The sequence below is a fragment of the Prosopis cineraria genome, unplaced genomic scaffold (genome assembly GCF_029017545.1).
Source record: "Prosopis cineraria cultivar Desert tree isolate PC_DT_omini unplaced genomic scaffold, ASM2901754v1 PC11, whole genome shotgun sequence".
Taxonomy (NCBI): domain Eukaryota; kingdom Viridiplantae; phylum Streptophyta; class Magnoliopsida; order Fabales; family Fabaceae; genus Prosopis; species Prosopis cineraria.
In genome coordinates this window covers 8,579,356-8,594,344 of record NW_026555342.1, presented here as the reverse complement: position 1 = coordinate 8,594,344, position 14,989 = coordinate 8,579,356, and the positions used below count along the sequence as shown (strand labels likewise).

The following is a 14,989-nucleotide window of genomic DNA, read 5'->3' as shown; positions in this document are numbered from 1 at the left end:
CTTTTATTAAAAATAACAAGCCCCAATTATAATTTTTGTTTAAAAAATAATAATTTTTATTCTATAAATAGAAAAAGTTGAACAAAAAATTATAACTTATCAAGTGTAATTTTTGTTATTAAAAAACAAGCCATAATCACAACTTTTACTTAAGGAATAATAATTTTTGTTCTATGAATTGTAAGAGCTAAGCAAACAATCATAACTTGTCAAGTGTAATTTTTATTATTAAAAAATAAATTTTCAAAATAATAAATTTTAATTATAAATTTTGTTTAAATAATAATAATTTTTATTCAAAAAATTATAATAATTGAATAATAAATCATAACTTGTCGATAAGGGTAAAATACTATTTTTAATTTAAAATTTATTAACATAAAAGTCACCAGGCACTTAAGTAAAAATATAGCATTTTAAATGATTGGTTATTATTTATATAATTCAAAAAAATTTTATTATTATTTTTTTATTCTCACAGCGGGAACCCTTTCTTTTTCTTTTCTTTTTCCCTTCCTATCTTTCTTATTTTTTTCCCCCTTTCCTTTCCTTTCCTTTCTCTTTTCTTTGTTTGCAATGCCCATCGTAGAGGGTAGAAACCAAGTCCGCGCTCGTGTAATTCTTATTGTTTGTTTCAAGAGCCTCCAATATTTCCATTACCTATTTCCATTAAAAATAATTTACTACACATTACAAGGTTGAAACTTTTCATTAAAAATAAATATCTTTTTAAACAAATTTAATATAGTCAGGGTGAGGCGTGGGTAAAGGTTAAGGATTTAAGCTCCCTCTCAAGTCTCAATATATTAAGAAAACTAATAAAGTACATGTGTGATGCACGAGTTATCTACACCAATGTCTTTAAAGAAGTGTCAATGTTGCAGGAAAACTTTTTATAAAACAATAACTTGTAGTAAATAGTTTCTCCATATTACTATTCTATGTATAGTAAGGTTGTGTAATTATCGTCATTCACATCAAATATGCATATTAGAGCAAAAGAAATAATAAAAACTAAAAGCATACTGTGTAAACAGATATAATAGAAAACAGATTAAAAATCATAATTTTTTAGTAAAATACAAGGACCGTCCTTTTATTATATTTTAATCACACAAACCTCCTCTCTATTTTGAAAACTCATGTAAACATCTTTTAAAATTAAATACTCCCTCTATCAAAAAATGCAAAGTATTTTTTGAGGGGTTAGATGTTTAAAAATATAAGATATTTTTAAATCTTTTGAAATATAATTATTGCTTTTTTTAAAAAAAATGCCCCTATTGATAGTGATTTTATATTTATTATAGGGTATTTAATAGGGATAAATATAAAAAGATATGGTTAATTTGAAAGTAGGTAACTACTTTATTAGAGGGTGAAATTTAGTTAAAAATGTCTTACATTTTTGAATGGAGAGAGTATATGTTACATAAAACTCCATTTTATATTTGAAATTCCATTTCTATTCATCCAATCATTAGTTAACTATTAAATTTGACTTTTAAACTCTTAATTTGACTTAAATGCTCCTCAATAACTTAATAATTATCTAAAAATCTATATTTGCAAAAAAAATTTGTATATACATATTCAAATTTTTATTATATTATAAAATTTATTAACTTTATCATATTACAAAATATTATGATTTCAATTTTCATCAAATTTTTTAAACTTAGTTTTTTCATTTGATAACATAAAATGATATAAGTTCAAGAGATTTTATAAATAATTTAAATTTAAAATTTGTAAACATGCTTTTTACAATGAAATGATGTGACTGTCAAAATAATATGATTTAGGATTAATTAGGATGAGGGATAAATTAGTAAATAAAATTTTTCAATACAAATTTTAATTTAAAAATATGTTTTTATAATCTTTTTAGAATATTCCTAACAAAGTTAACAAATTAGACTAAATTGTATGTTTTTAAAATAGATGAGAGGTTTATGTAATTAAGGTAAAGTAGAAAGGTGGTCAAAATATTTTACTTTATTTTTTTAGATCAAGTTATCAAAGATCTCCTTATAAATGACATTAAAAGTTATATATATGGAGTGATCATATTCATCAATAACCAATATTTTTAAACCTCCCTGTTTCAACCTAAGAAAAAATAACATATAATTAGTCATGAGTGAAAATAAAATGAGGCAAGTACAAACTATCATAAGAAGTCCTTGCCCTGACTCTTATTAATAGTCATTGCAAATGCTAACATAATGAGGAATGGTCTCCTTCTCATAGTAAATGGAAACTTGAAATTAGATGGACACATAACAATACGCGATATATATACTTTTGTTCCTGCATTTGATCTATCCATTTCTTGAGTCTCAATAACATGTTTTTCAATTTATATAATTATGATATAAATACCATTACACAACTTCATAGACTTATCAATATTTTGTATTAGAATCATCATGACACTCACGTTGAGTCTTATTTCATGATTCAAAAGGCTTGACATTGTAATTGAATTTAAAAAATTTATAGAGTATATGTTATCAAGTGAAAGCATTGAATGAAATAGTAATTAATACCATTTATTTATAATTGGAATTGGAATAATGCCTACACATGAGAAAAATTTGAATTAATACTATCAAAGTTATTAACTTATCCAATATTGGAATTTTAACTGATTAGGCTTTAAATCCAAAATTTAAACCTAAATACCTTTTATTATTAATTACCTTATGTTGACAATTTCACAATGACTAAACATATTGACCGATTATCTTATTCAAAATATAGTATTTCAAATACTTTTAAGGGGTATGATTTATCCTAAAAAATTAATTTTTTCAAAGATACTTGACTTCGATAATTTTTCACATCTTTAATTAATTTTTTTTCCTACACGCTTGACTTATATTGGTTCAACGTTTTAATTTCAAATTCCAATATTTAATAATTAAATTAAATTATCAATTAACAAAACATATGATTACATTAATGAATATAATGTCTAATTAGTTAATATAAAGAACAATTCCTGACTCTCTCTCTCTCTCTCTCTCTCTCTCTCTCTCTCTCTCTCTGTTGATTTGTTATTAATGATTTTTAAATTGCTCTATGATGATGATTTTGGCCAAGCTCTTGTAGCCTATTTGTTGTGGTTTATTTGGAAGAACCGTTGCAGTGAATTGTATGAACATTTTGCTCTTAATCTTTCTTGGGTTATCAGTTCAGCCAATAAGGCTATGCATGACTGCTAGACAGATAATGGTTGGTTTGAAACTAAAGAGAAAGACTCAAGGGCCTGTTCTAATGTTTGTGTGTGGAATTTACCCCCTTATGGGGAGTTAAAACTTAACTCTGATGGTGCTTTTGATGTTATTAACAATCTAGGTGGCCTTGGATTTATTCTGTGAAATGACGTAGGAAATGTGATTAACCCATGCTTCAAGAGAAGTAATGCATCCTCTTCATTTCATAGTGAGGCAGTGGTCGTTTGAAGCTATTGAGAGCGTGCGTGGCAAGCAGATGGGACATATTCATGTGGGATCAAATTGTAAATTACTAGTGGATCTGTATTGTGCAAAGCTTCTTGTCTTGACAGGTAATCTAAACTTTTGGTAGATGAGCTTTTTGCTATTTTTAACATGAATGAGGACATTTCTTTTTCCTTAAGTTATTTTAATAGAGTATATTATCCTTAAGAATTTTTAATATAAAAAAATCTAATGTGGTATCATGTGTTACTTGCTCGGGAATAAAAAAAAGGAAAAAAAAAGAAAAACAATGAAAGAATGAAAAAAAAAAAAGATTAAAAAGAGAGAGAGAGGAGGAGGGGGAGAAAAAGAAATTAAATAAATATAAAGCCTCTGAGACTAAAAAAAGTACAAAAGAAGAGTAAAAAATAGTAAAGAGAATATTAGAATATAAAAAAAGTCTCACATTTAAATATTAGAAGATAAATCATAAATATATAAGTTATTTTGGTAGAGAAAATATTAAGGTAGACTTGTTACAAATAAAGGAAAGACAAAGTAATTAAACATTAGCTATATAAATACACAATGATGAATTGAAATATAATTTTAATAACATACCTGCAAAATAGATTCATCGTCATCATATCATGGATGATGCATGAGTTAATTGAAGTCAAACATGTGAAATGAAATTATTGCTAAACACATCTATTTATAATTGGTATAGTATAAATATTAAAGGAAAATTTAAATTGCTAATCTATTCTAATCTAATCACTTTATATCATAAATAATTATTATGAGTAATTTTAAATTTCAAAATTCAAATAATCAAGCTTTGAAATACAAGTTATTGTATATTCAAAAATTCAAATTATATTTAGCATAAATAATTATTATTAAATTCATGATTTAAAATTTCATGAATTTCAACTATTTATATATCGAAACGTGTGTATTTTAAAATTTACAATTTATCCTCTAACTAGTTAGCTTTTTTTTTTATTGACACTAATTAATTTTTATTATTAATACGTTTAATCATATGAAATTTTAAAATTCATCCATCCTAATTTAATTACAACCAAGTAATTTTTTTATATAAGATATCAAGCACCAACATTTTTTCCTTAATTATAAACAGTAGGCACTACTCACCAAGAGTTGTATCTCTGGTATTTTTTTAATTCTATTTTCTACATATTTGCAACCAAAATAGATAGACTTAGTTAAACCTATAATTGTCTTCTAAATATTTAGATAGATATATAGATATTAATTTGATCAAACGGATAAATATTTATACTTTATTATATGATGAAATTTTTTTGAAATCATGAGAATAGATCTAAATATTTAATCACATTTTTTTAAAATTTTAAATATATAGATATTAATTTGAATCTATATACACAAACTCGATATGAAGATTAATTTTTAGAATATTTTTAGGTAGATCAAAATTTTGGAAACTCATCAAGATATATTAAAAATTTTAAACACGATTCTCCCCTAAAATTTTAAATAAATATATGAAAAAATATAATTTTAAATTTCTATACTTTGTTCATATTTTGTTATTGATCCTTGTATTTTTTTGGTGTTTTAATCATTGTACTTTTATTTTTTACTGTTTTAGATTTCTTTACAAATAAAGTATAGGGATCTTAGAGAGATTTAAAATAATAAAAAATGAACGTACAGGAACCAAAAATATAAAAAAATACAAAGACTAATAACAAAACACGAATAAAGTACATGGACCTAAAGTTATGTTTTTTTCAAAATAGACATTGATTTGAATTGAAATAGATAGACATCTTTGGATTTGATTACTCTTTTTTAACTGATCATATTTAAATTTTAAATAAATAAAAATTAATTTTTATACATATAAAAAATGATAAATCATTATGAAATTTAACTACAAGCCTGAATATTCTATTTTACATACATATAAAAATAATAAACTATTTCGAATCTAACCTAAACTTGACTTCAGAGCACATGATTTCAAAAAAGGTATTTTGAAGTATAAAATTACAACAAACTTAAAAATGGATACATGATATTTTTTTTATAATTTTTAACCCTACTTATATATATATGTAATGATTAAATAATTAATTTTTTAAAAAATGATTATTAATTTTTGTCCAAAATCATAACGATCATTCGGCATTCAAGTCAAATCTATACCCTTTTTTTAAAAAAAAAACAAAAAATCCCAAGCATTACCAATTAAAAACACAGCATATTGTCAAAGAACGACATTCTATCCTCTTCGCGTTGCTGGCTTAGCAATGGTTACCCCAAAGGCACTTCACATCACTATTCGGTATCCTACGTAAAATGTAGCGAAATAGCCCAATCGTATGAGTATGATGTTCGAGTATTATAAAGAAGAACACGCACTAGTAACGTGTTCAAACTCAGCTTTGTAATATGGCATATCATAATTTGGAAAATTTGTAAACAGTGTACTTATATATATTAATAATATATAGAAGAAAATAACAAAACAATTAAGTCGCACAAAGCATACTGAAACTTTTGTCCCTTATGTCCATAGTAATTAAGAAGAAAGTCGGTAAATTAATGTGCTATGCCCACAGATTACTCTCCCTTGTCTTTCATATGCAGTGAACTTGCCACCCAATACACACAAAAATAATAGGAATAGGAATAATCACAATTAAGTTTTAAGGAGACCAATTAATTTAAGTTAAGTCCTAACTAATTTTAAGGTGTCAATAAAGTCCCTTAGTCTTTTAGTGATAATAAGTTTAACATTTTCAAAAATTTATAAGTTCAACTCTCAATTTTATAATTTTATTGTAATGCATTTGTAACTTGTTTTTAAAAATTTAACAAAATTTAAATAATGAGAAATGGAGAAATGGAGAATTTATTTATTTTATTGATAAATAGGCAATAGGCAAAGAATAATCAATAGATTTAATATTTTCAACTTTATATTTGAACATTTGTGTTTCTTATTAAAATTTAATAAATAAATTATAAATTTATTACAATAAAATTGTAAAATTAAAAACCTAACTTGCAAATTTTTAGAGTTGTTAGACTTAACACTTTTTAATATTAAAGGTGAAAATGGTATTTCTTGTTAAAATTAGGAAAACAAGTTACAAATGCATTATAATGAAGTTGCAAAATAAGGAATCGAACTTAAAATTTTTTGAAACTACTAAACTTAATACTTTTCAACATTAAAGATGAATATTTGTATTTCTTATTAAAATTTTAAAAATAAATTGCAAATGCTTCACAATGAAGTTGCCAAATCGGGAGCCAAACTTACAAATTTTTGCAAATCCCTATTTAACTTATTACCACTAAAGGATCATGGAACTTTGTTGGTGTTCTAAAATTGGTTAGAACTTAATTTAAATTAATTAGTTCCCTTGAGATTTAATTGTCATCCTCCCAAAATAATACTCTTTCCAATTTCTTTTATAAGTCATCCATATCAACCTCACCAATACTAATACCAAAAAATATCAAAAATAAAAGTGTAAAAAATTCCAAATATATCTCTGTGTAAAAAATGCAAAATGTGATATTATGTTATTTTTTTATCTCCTATGAAAGGTAATTTTAGAAATATATTTAAATGCTGTACAAAAAATCACATCATGACTTATAAATAAAACCAAATGGATCTCCTAACATGTGCCTTAAAATGGGATTGGAGGAAATACTCCTTCCATCCTAACTTACAAGAAGTATTTTAACAAAATTTAATATATTAATAAATTTTATTAAATATATTTAACATCCTTAATTTTATTTAAAAAATAAAAATTTTCATAAACATTCTTCATTTAATATATTAAAAAAAGAGAGAAATGAAAATTAAACAATAATAAAACATAATATTAAAATAAATTCATTTTATGAAATATTAAATTTTTTAAAGTGTTTTATATTTTATAATATTAAGTTTTTTTTTATAAATGTTTTATAATATGAGATAGATAGAGTAATATTTCCTCTATGTTAACAACTGCTCCCTCTCTTGTCAATGGAAGACTGTCAAGTGTCATGTCGGCTTTTTGTTTTTGAATACATGGCCACAGTAAAAAACTGTACAGGAGGATCAAATCAGATCATGTCCAAAATCAAAAAGCTTCTACAATCATTAGGAACGTCATCTAAAATCATAGTGTCAAAATGGTCGCTAGAAACTTTATGAACTAGAAGATCTGCACAACGATTTGCTTCTCTGTAGACGTGATCCAGGGTGACCTTCCAGTTCCTCATGATGAGATTTCTGATATTTTTTATGATAGTTGAGAGCGGATGACCCTGAAATAGATTGCCATTAATGAGGGATATGGCCTCTGTTGAGTTGGTGTAAACATTAAGACTAGGAATTTTAGCATTCCAGCAGATGGTTAGGCTTTCTAGAATCCTAATAAGCTCAGCAGCTGTGATATGTTGGTAACCAAGGTTTTTAGTGAAACCTTTGATCCAGTTACCCTTGTCATCTCTTATGAGCCCTCCACAAGCTGCGGCACCATTTTGTTTGACTGAGCCATCAACATCAAGTCTCATCCATCCAGGCTTTGGAGGCTTCTAACTTGCTTCATGTCTGATATCTAAATTGTTCGGATGAGCATACTTGGATTGGAGCTGCATGTCAATTATAACTTGTTGGGTGCTAGAAAAGGCAATGTCTTTGTCCACAGTATCATCATCAGCAAAAATTTCCTTGCATCTTACTTTCCAAATGTTCCAACAGGCTTAGGCAAAAAGTTTCTTCCAAGACAATCCTCTGGTATAACTGCTTCCTGCTTCGCTGTTAGCATTCCAAATTATCCAGTCCTGCACAGGAAGAGAGAAAAAGTTATTATATTTGGAAGGGCTAACTAATTTTTTCCAAACCTTTTTAACTTCTTTACAATTTCGTAAGATATGAATAGAAGATTTAGGAGAGTTACAACCCCATCAACAGGTGCTATGCTGTATAGTATTTCCATTAGAGAGCATGACATTTATTTGTAAACGATTAAATAAAAGTCATGTCGGCTTTGAGGATAGTGATCCTCTCCCACATGTTTAGAGTTTTGAACCATCAGACATTGAGAGAGGGGAAGAGTAAAGAACTACTCCCTCCCTTTCATTGTATAAACTTTTTTTTTTTTCTGGTGACTTGAATTTTAATGTTTCATAATATAAGATATTTTTAAATATAATGATTTATTAATAAAATTTATTTTAAATTTTTTAATATTTCATTCTTTAAATATTTTCCCTCTCCGTATTTTTTAAATTTTATATTTCTTTTGAAAAATTAAAATTTCAAACTATGTTTAATTAATTTTATTAGCATTTACAATTTTATAAAACAATTTTACAAAATGAAAGGAGGGCATTATGTTTTAAAATATCCCCTTTGACCACAGTATAGGTTAATTTTTAAAAAAGTTTAGTTGTTGAAATTTTAATCTCTTAAAAAAAATTTCATCTTTATAATTATATTTAGAGATATTCTTGGCCCAATCCTAAAATAATTAAAGTTGATGGCCTCAACTCTTTTAAACCCTGAAACAATTAGACGGGCCACTACTTTAATAAAAAATAATAATAATAATCTTTTTAAGCTTGAAAATAAAAAAATTTTGTCCTTTTAAATTCATTTTTTATTTTTTTAATTTCAATATAAAAAAAATAAATTACTAAGTATTTAATTAACAAAATAAAAACCTTAAACTCATTCTCCCCTCCCTTATTCATTCATCAAAATTTAATGGATGATCCTAACAAAATTTAATTTTTATTAATGTTAATTTTGATATTATTATTTAATATTAGACTTATATATTTAAGTTTTAAATATTTATTATGGTTTAGATTGACTTAAATTTATTTTTCTGAACTTAATTTTATGTGTAATAATTTTTTTAAAATTATAAATATATATTTTTTATATTTTTAAATTGAAAAAAGAGACCTTCAACCTTAAGGGTTAAGGATGAGTTATGCAAAATGAAACTCTAAAATGTAATCAGGTTTATCAGAATTAATCTATTTAAACTCTAATCTTTTAAGAATTAGCTTTTTAGAATCATACTAATTAATAGCTATAATTATGTTTTTATTAAATATCCTGAATAACTGATTTAATAATAAATATTAAAATTTCAACATATCATCTTTTTACAAAATAATAAAGAAATAAAAATATAATTAAAAAATAATTATAAAAAATATTAAATACCTTATGCTAGAGACCAACAAAACAAGGCTTCTAGTCTAAAAAAGATGGGTCGAGTAGTCCAAAAAATTAACAACTGTGAAGAACACAGTGATGTAATTATCGACAACTCCAATGGTATTTTTCCCTCGGCCATGGCCGCCTATAAATGCCCCCAAACCTTGCCCGAGTCTTCGTCAATTCCACACTCTCCACCCGACTTTTCAACCGAAACTACTTTTCTCACAACGATGTCACCAGGCAGCGGAACCTGCATCAAAATCCGCCACATTGTTCGAGTCCGGCAAATGCTTTTACGGTGGCGAAAGAAGGCATCTGCGACGGGGTCTAGATCTTCTTCGTCGGATGTGACCGCCGGACATGTGGCCGTGTACGTAGGCGCCAGGAGGAGGAGGTTCGTCGTGCGGACGACGTACCTTAACCACCCGATCTTCAAGAAGTTTCTGGTGGAAGCGGAAGAGGAATACGGCTTCTGCACTCAAGGTCCGTTGACGATCCCCTGCGACGAGTCGCTCTTCGAAGAGGCCCTGCGAGCCATGTCCGGATACCCGACCCGATTCATGAGCCTCGATGATTTGCAGAAGCGTTGCCACGTGGATGCCTTCAGTAATTTCGATTTTGTTGGAGGAGAATCTCGGCCGTTGCTTCACGACGCGCCGATCTGTTGAAGCATCTTTCCGTTCTCCGCGACTTTGTGGCTCTGCACTTTGGGGTTTAGCTTGCGATTGATTAACCAACTATTTTTTTTTTAAAAAAAGGGATTATTTTGTAACTTTTCCCCTTGTAGTTTTATATGTTTAGGGAGTTTGTTGTACATGCTAGCAGTTGGCAAGTGCAAACCATGGTGTTCAGGCTTTGCAGTGCTTTTTTTTTTTTTTTGAAGAACGACAATTGAAGAGCATGTAAAAAAATTAATGTGAAATAAACATATTTGAATTATAAATTCTCTAAGTTTTAGTTGCAAGATCCTTGATATTTTTTAAAGGTTTTTATTTGTCATTTTCCCATCTTTTATACTGTCACTAATTTTTCAGCATTTTTTTTTGGTCAACACTAATTTTTTAGCCATAGTTCTCTAAAAATAATTTTATCAGCGCACTTTCTCATATTTAATTAATGGATTTACAGTTTTTAATTCTGAGAATTGAACTTACGGACTTCAAAAGCATGAAAATATTGAATTTTTTGTTGAATAATTTTCTATGAATAAAATAAATAGACACCTGAATGTAAGGCAGTAGAACTAGAAATGAAAGCATATGTGATATGTTGAGTCTGTTTGGTTATGTTGTCATTTTTCATTTTTAAAATTTATTTTATAAAACAGTTTTTAGAATTGTTTTAAAATAAAATAAAATAAAATATCTATTTGATTATGTTAATTTAAAAACAATTTTAGAATTAAAAATTAACTGATAATGTCAGTCATTGACAGCAAATAATGGTTCCTTGTGATAATAATTGATGATACTAACTGATCAAACTAATAGTAATTTTCAATAATAAAATGTAGTGTTTTTTGAAAATAATAAAAATAAAATTAAATCAATGACTTGAACATATTTTTGTTTTTTTGTCTTTTTAAAAAATAATTTTAAAAATAATTAAATCCAAAACACTTATTCAAATAAGTTTTTAAAAGTAAAAAACAAACAAACCCATTATCTCCTTTTCCTTTTGATTTTTCTTTTTGTTGTTGACGCAGCTGTATAGATTATGACAAGATTTATGAAACCCACTTATAATTAATTGCTTGTTTAAACCATCATCTCGATCAACTATTTTCGTGTATTCAAGATCAACTATTTTGTGCATATTTAAGATCATCTAATATATTTATTCAAAAAAAAAATCATCTAATGTATAATGATTTTCTTTCTTAAAAAAAATTAACATATATTTTGCGCTTGTGAAAATACATTCTCAGTGACAATCAATGCCTGTTATAAAACATAATTCCCAAATGGTGGGTTATAGTGTTTTTTCATAGAAGTGTTTAGGTCTAAAATGAAATAACATTTAGTTATAGCTTAAAACTATAAAAAGAAAACATCGAGTTTAATAAACCATCCATTAAGATAAGGCATGATTTATTTAATAAGAGACATTTTAAATTAAATAAGTGCTAAATTGTTAAAGAAATATGACACTTACACCTCGAAATGATTGAGTTAAAAAGACCATTATTTAAATATAGTACTATTATTTAGACGTGCCTTGAAATCTCGCAAGAATGTGCCTAGCAAGAGTGGATATTGAGGCATGAAGCAGTCGGCTCTTAGTTTTGCGGGATATAAAGACCTCAAATAAACATTATAAATAGAGCTCTAAAGACACTTTATTACTCATATTATTTTTTGTATTGCTTTGAACTTAGAATTCAGCTCTTATTTTAATTCCTTGTAATTCTATAATTTTTACACCATTAATCAATCTCCTTTCTTTATAATTGTCCCACATCTTTGCATCGGTGCAAATTATGATAAGGAAGTTTGATGATCCTTATTGATATTGTAATTCTGTGTTTCTGACATACTTGATATTTTTTAAAACCACAAACAAGAAAAATTTGCAAATACACGTGTATTTAAAATAGTTTACCAATTTCCAATAACTCTACAAGTTATTCCAAGTCGGGATTCGTCTAGACATAATTACAATTTTCACATTTATCTCAATCAGCAGGTAGCTGAGCTGGTAGAGGGCCATGTTAGTTCATTCAATAATTTCAAATTCAAACCATGTTAGATGTGTAATTGTGCTAAAAATTTGCTGGAAAAGTATGCTATTTTGTTCTTGCTTATGGAGTCCTATTTTTGTTTTTTTAAAAAAAACCACCAGTGTGGAGCAAATAAATTGAAAGTTTTATTACCAACTCAATGTTAGCATAAATGACAGGGACTATTATCACGTAAACAAGTAATTAGGATTTGAATCGTAGCTTTTATATATATAGCAATTTAGTTTCAAAATTTGGCTATTTTAATTTAGTATTTTGATTATAGTAGGTTGTAATGGACAAGGTAATATTGTTTTCACAAAAAGACTACATTATTGAAACTTGAAAAGTATAGAAAGAAAAAAAAATTAATCATTTAATCTTTATAATTTTGATTTGATTGTAACTCAATTCTTGAATTTTGATTTGATATAATTTGATCTTTATAATTTTGATTCGATTATAATTTAATTCTTAAATTTTGACTCTTGCAAATCAATCCTTATAATTCTAATTATTTAAAATATTGGTCCCTAGTTATATTTTAAAAATTAAAATTATGTTAAAATTCAGTACTAATATTTTAAATTACTAAACCTTTTTAATTTTTGTAAAGTTTATAAAGATTAAAACTTTAAAATAGTTTTAATTTTTATAATTTTATTTTGTAAAATATAAGGATAGATATTTTAATAGTTAAAATTATAAAGACTGAATAGGGATTGAGTTATAATTGAGTAAAATTATAATGAGTTAAAGTTTATGAATTAAATTATAATTTGATTAAAATTATAAATATCAAATGATTAATTTTATTAAACTATTGAGGATGCTGACAAGGATTTCTCTGTTATTGGTGTTTTAATAAAGCAACGTCAAGTCTCGTTCATGACTCATGGAATGAACTGTCCACATTATTACGTCAAAATCAAACACTAACAATTAGGTTTATGTATTTCCATTGATTTGATGCAGGAATTGAACTTGATAGGGATGTGTCTGCACTTTTGGGTTTTAATGACGTTGGTTTGGTTCCGTTGTCTTTACTCATGTGATTCTTAGCAAAACAGTTCCACTTTTCCTCGCTACTAGCTCGATAGTTCTTATTTTGTATCTTCAGAATCACGGTTTCACTTGAATTCACACTAGATTAATTACAAGTCTATTCACTATATTTATTTGTTTATTTATTTAATTATTTGTAAATCACGGGTTTAGTTGACTTTGCAGGAAAATAGTTTTGCTTCGATGGACCGTCAGCTTGTAAGCGACTTGAGTATTTTTAAACAGGGATTAGCTTAGCGATGAGACCCTATTAATTAAAATGGGGTTAGGTGGAACAACCTTTGAAAATGTTTATCATAAATTTGGCGTCTTAAGTAGAAAAAGTTTCTATGTATGCATGTCGATGGTTGTTTGTTTTTTCATTCTCATTCAAAGTACCTCATGTTCTGTCGTCTCTTTCATAACTTGTTACAACTGTCACTTGAAATTTGAAAAACAAGAGTTTTCCGATGGAAACTTGTGAGTACTACAATAATATCATGCATGACTAAAATATAGTAATTTTCTAAAACTTAGGATGCATGGACCAGGTAAATAGGACTTATTTGGTTCCTGTTTCTAAAAAATAAAAAAACTTTAAAAAACTTGTTTATATAAGTGTTATGGATTTAATTGTTTTAAATGTTTTTCTCAATTCTTAAGTTGTTTTCATTTTTTTAAAAAGCACACTATATTTAATTATTAAAAAAATATGGTTAGTTTGATCAATTTTTATAAAATAATTAACTGCTTCACCTTATTTTTTAATTCGAAATTTATTTTTAAATTAACATATCTAAATAAAATTTTTCATTTTATTTTGTTTTAAAAAATAATTCTGAAAACTTTATTTTTAAAAATAAAAAATTGGAACACAAGCCAAACATGCCCATACACACCCATACATGTATATTTATTTAATGTGTAATTAATTAATCAACTCATTACAAAATAAGAAGAGCGTCACATATTCTAAAAATTATGATAAAAATGCTAAAAAAATTATAAGCATGAATATAATAAATGAAACATGCTTCTATTAATAAATTTGCAGTAAGATTCTTAGTTTTCTTTAAATGTCGCTGCTGGCTACTGACAGTCTGAGAGGTTTAATTAACTTTGAGAATTGTTACTCTAGAGTTTTTATTCATTTTGGGAAATCTCCTACAAACTTTCACTCAATCTTTTTGGCATAACTTTCAAATTTTATCATTGGTCCCTTACGGGGCATTTGAAATGTTATCATTGAAAAGTTTACCCTTGACAATGACATTATGCTAAAACTATTTATCCACATTTCAACCCAAAAAAAAAAAAATTAACTTGCAAAATTGAGCGATGATATTATAGTTTTGGGGGAAAAACTTACCTGTGACTTTTCAAGGAAGTTATCTCAGCTTTATAAATACTTTTCTTTTCTTGATACAAGATGCTTTCAACTAAGATTAAAAGATACACAATTAGTTAAAAGTAATACGTATAACTCTAAAGTTATACAAAAAAATTACCATTCTTTTTCAAAATATTCATTCCGTC

The 14,989-nt window shown here is 26.4% G+C and overlaps 1 protein-coding gene across 1 annotated transcript; it reads left to right on the top strand.

The window, feature by feature from the left end:
- Positions 1 to 9,800: 9,800 nt before the first annotated feature.
- On the top strand, positions 9,801 to 10,641 carry LOC129287262 (auxin-responsive protein SAUR71-like). The gene has a single exon (XM_054923465.1). It carries the CDS (start codon positions 9,825 to 9,827, stop codon positions 10,356 to 10,358), a length of 534 nt encoding a protein of 177 aa, XP_054779440.1. The 5' UTR covers positions 9,801 to 9,824; the 3' UTR covers positions 10,359 to 10,641.
- Positions 10,642 to 14,989: the final 4,348 nt, after the last annotated feature.

Bases quoted from the DNA above. Each gene is read 5' to 3' on its own strand.
- LOC129287262 (XM_054923465.1), top strand. From the start codon at position 9,825: ATGGCCGCCTATAAATGCCCCCAAACCTTGCCCGAGTCTTCGTCAATT.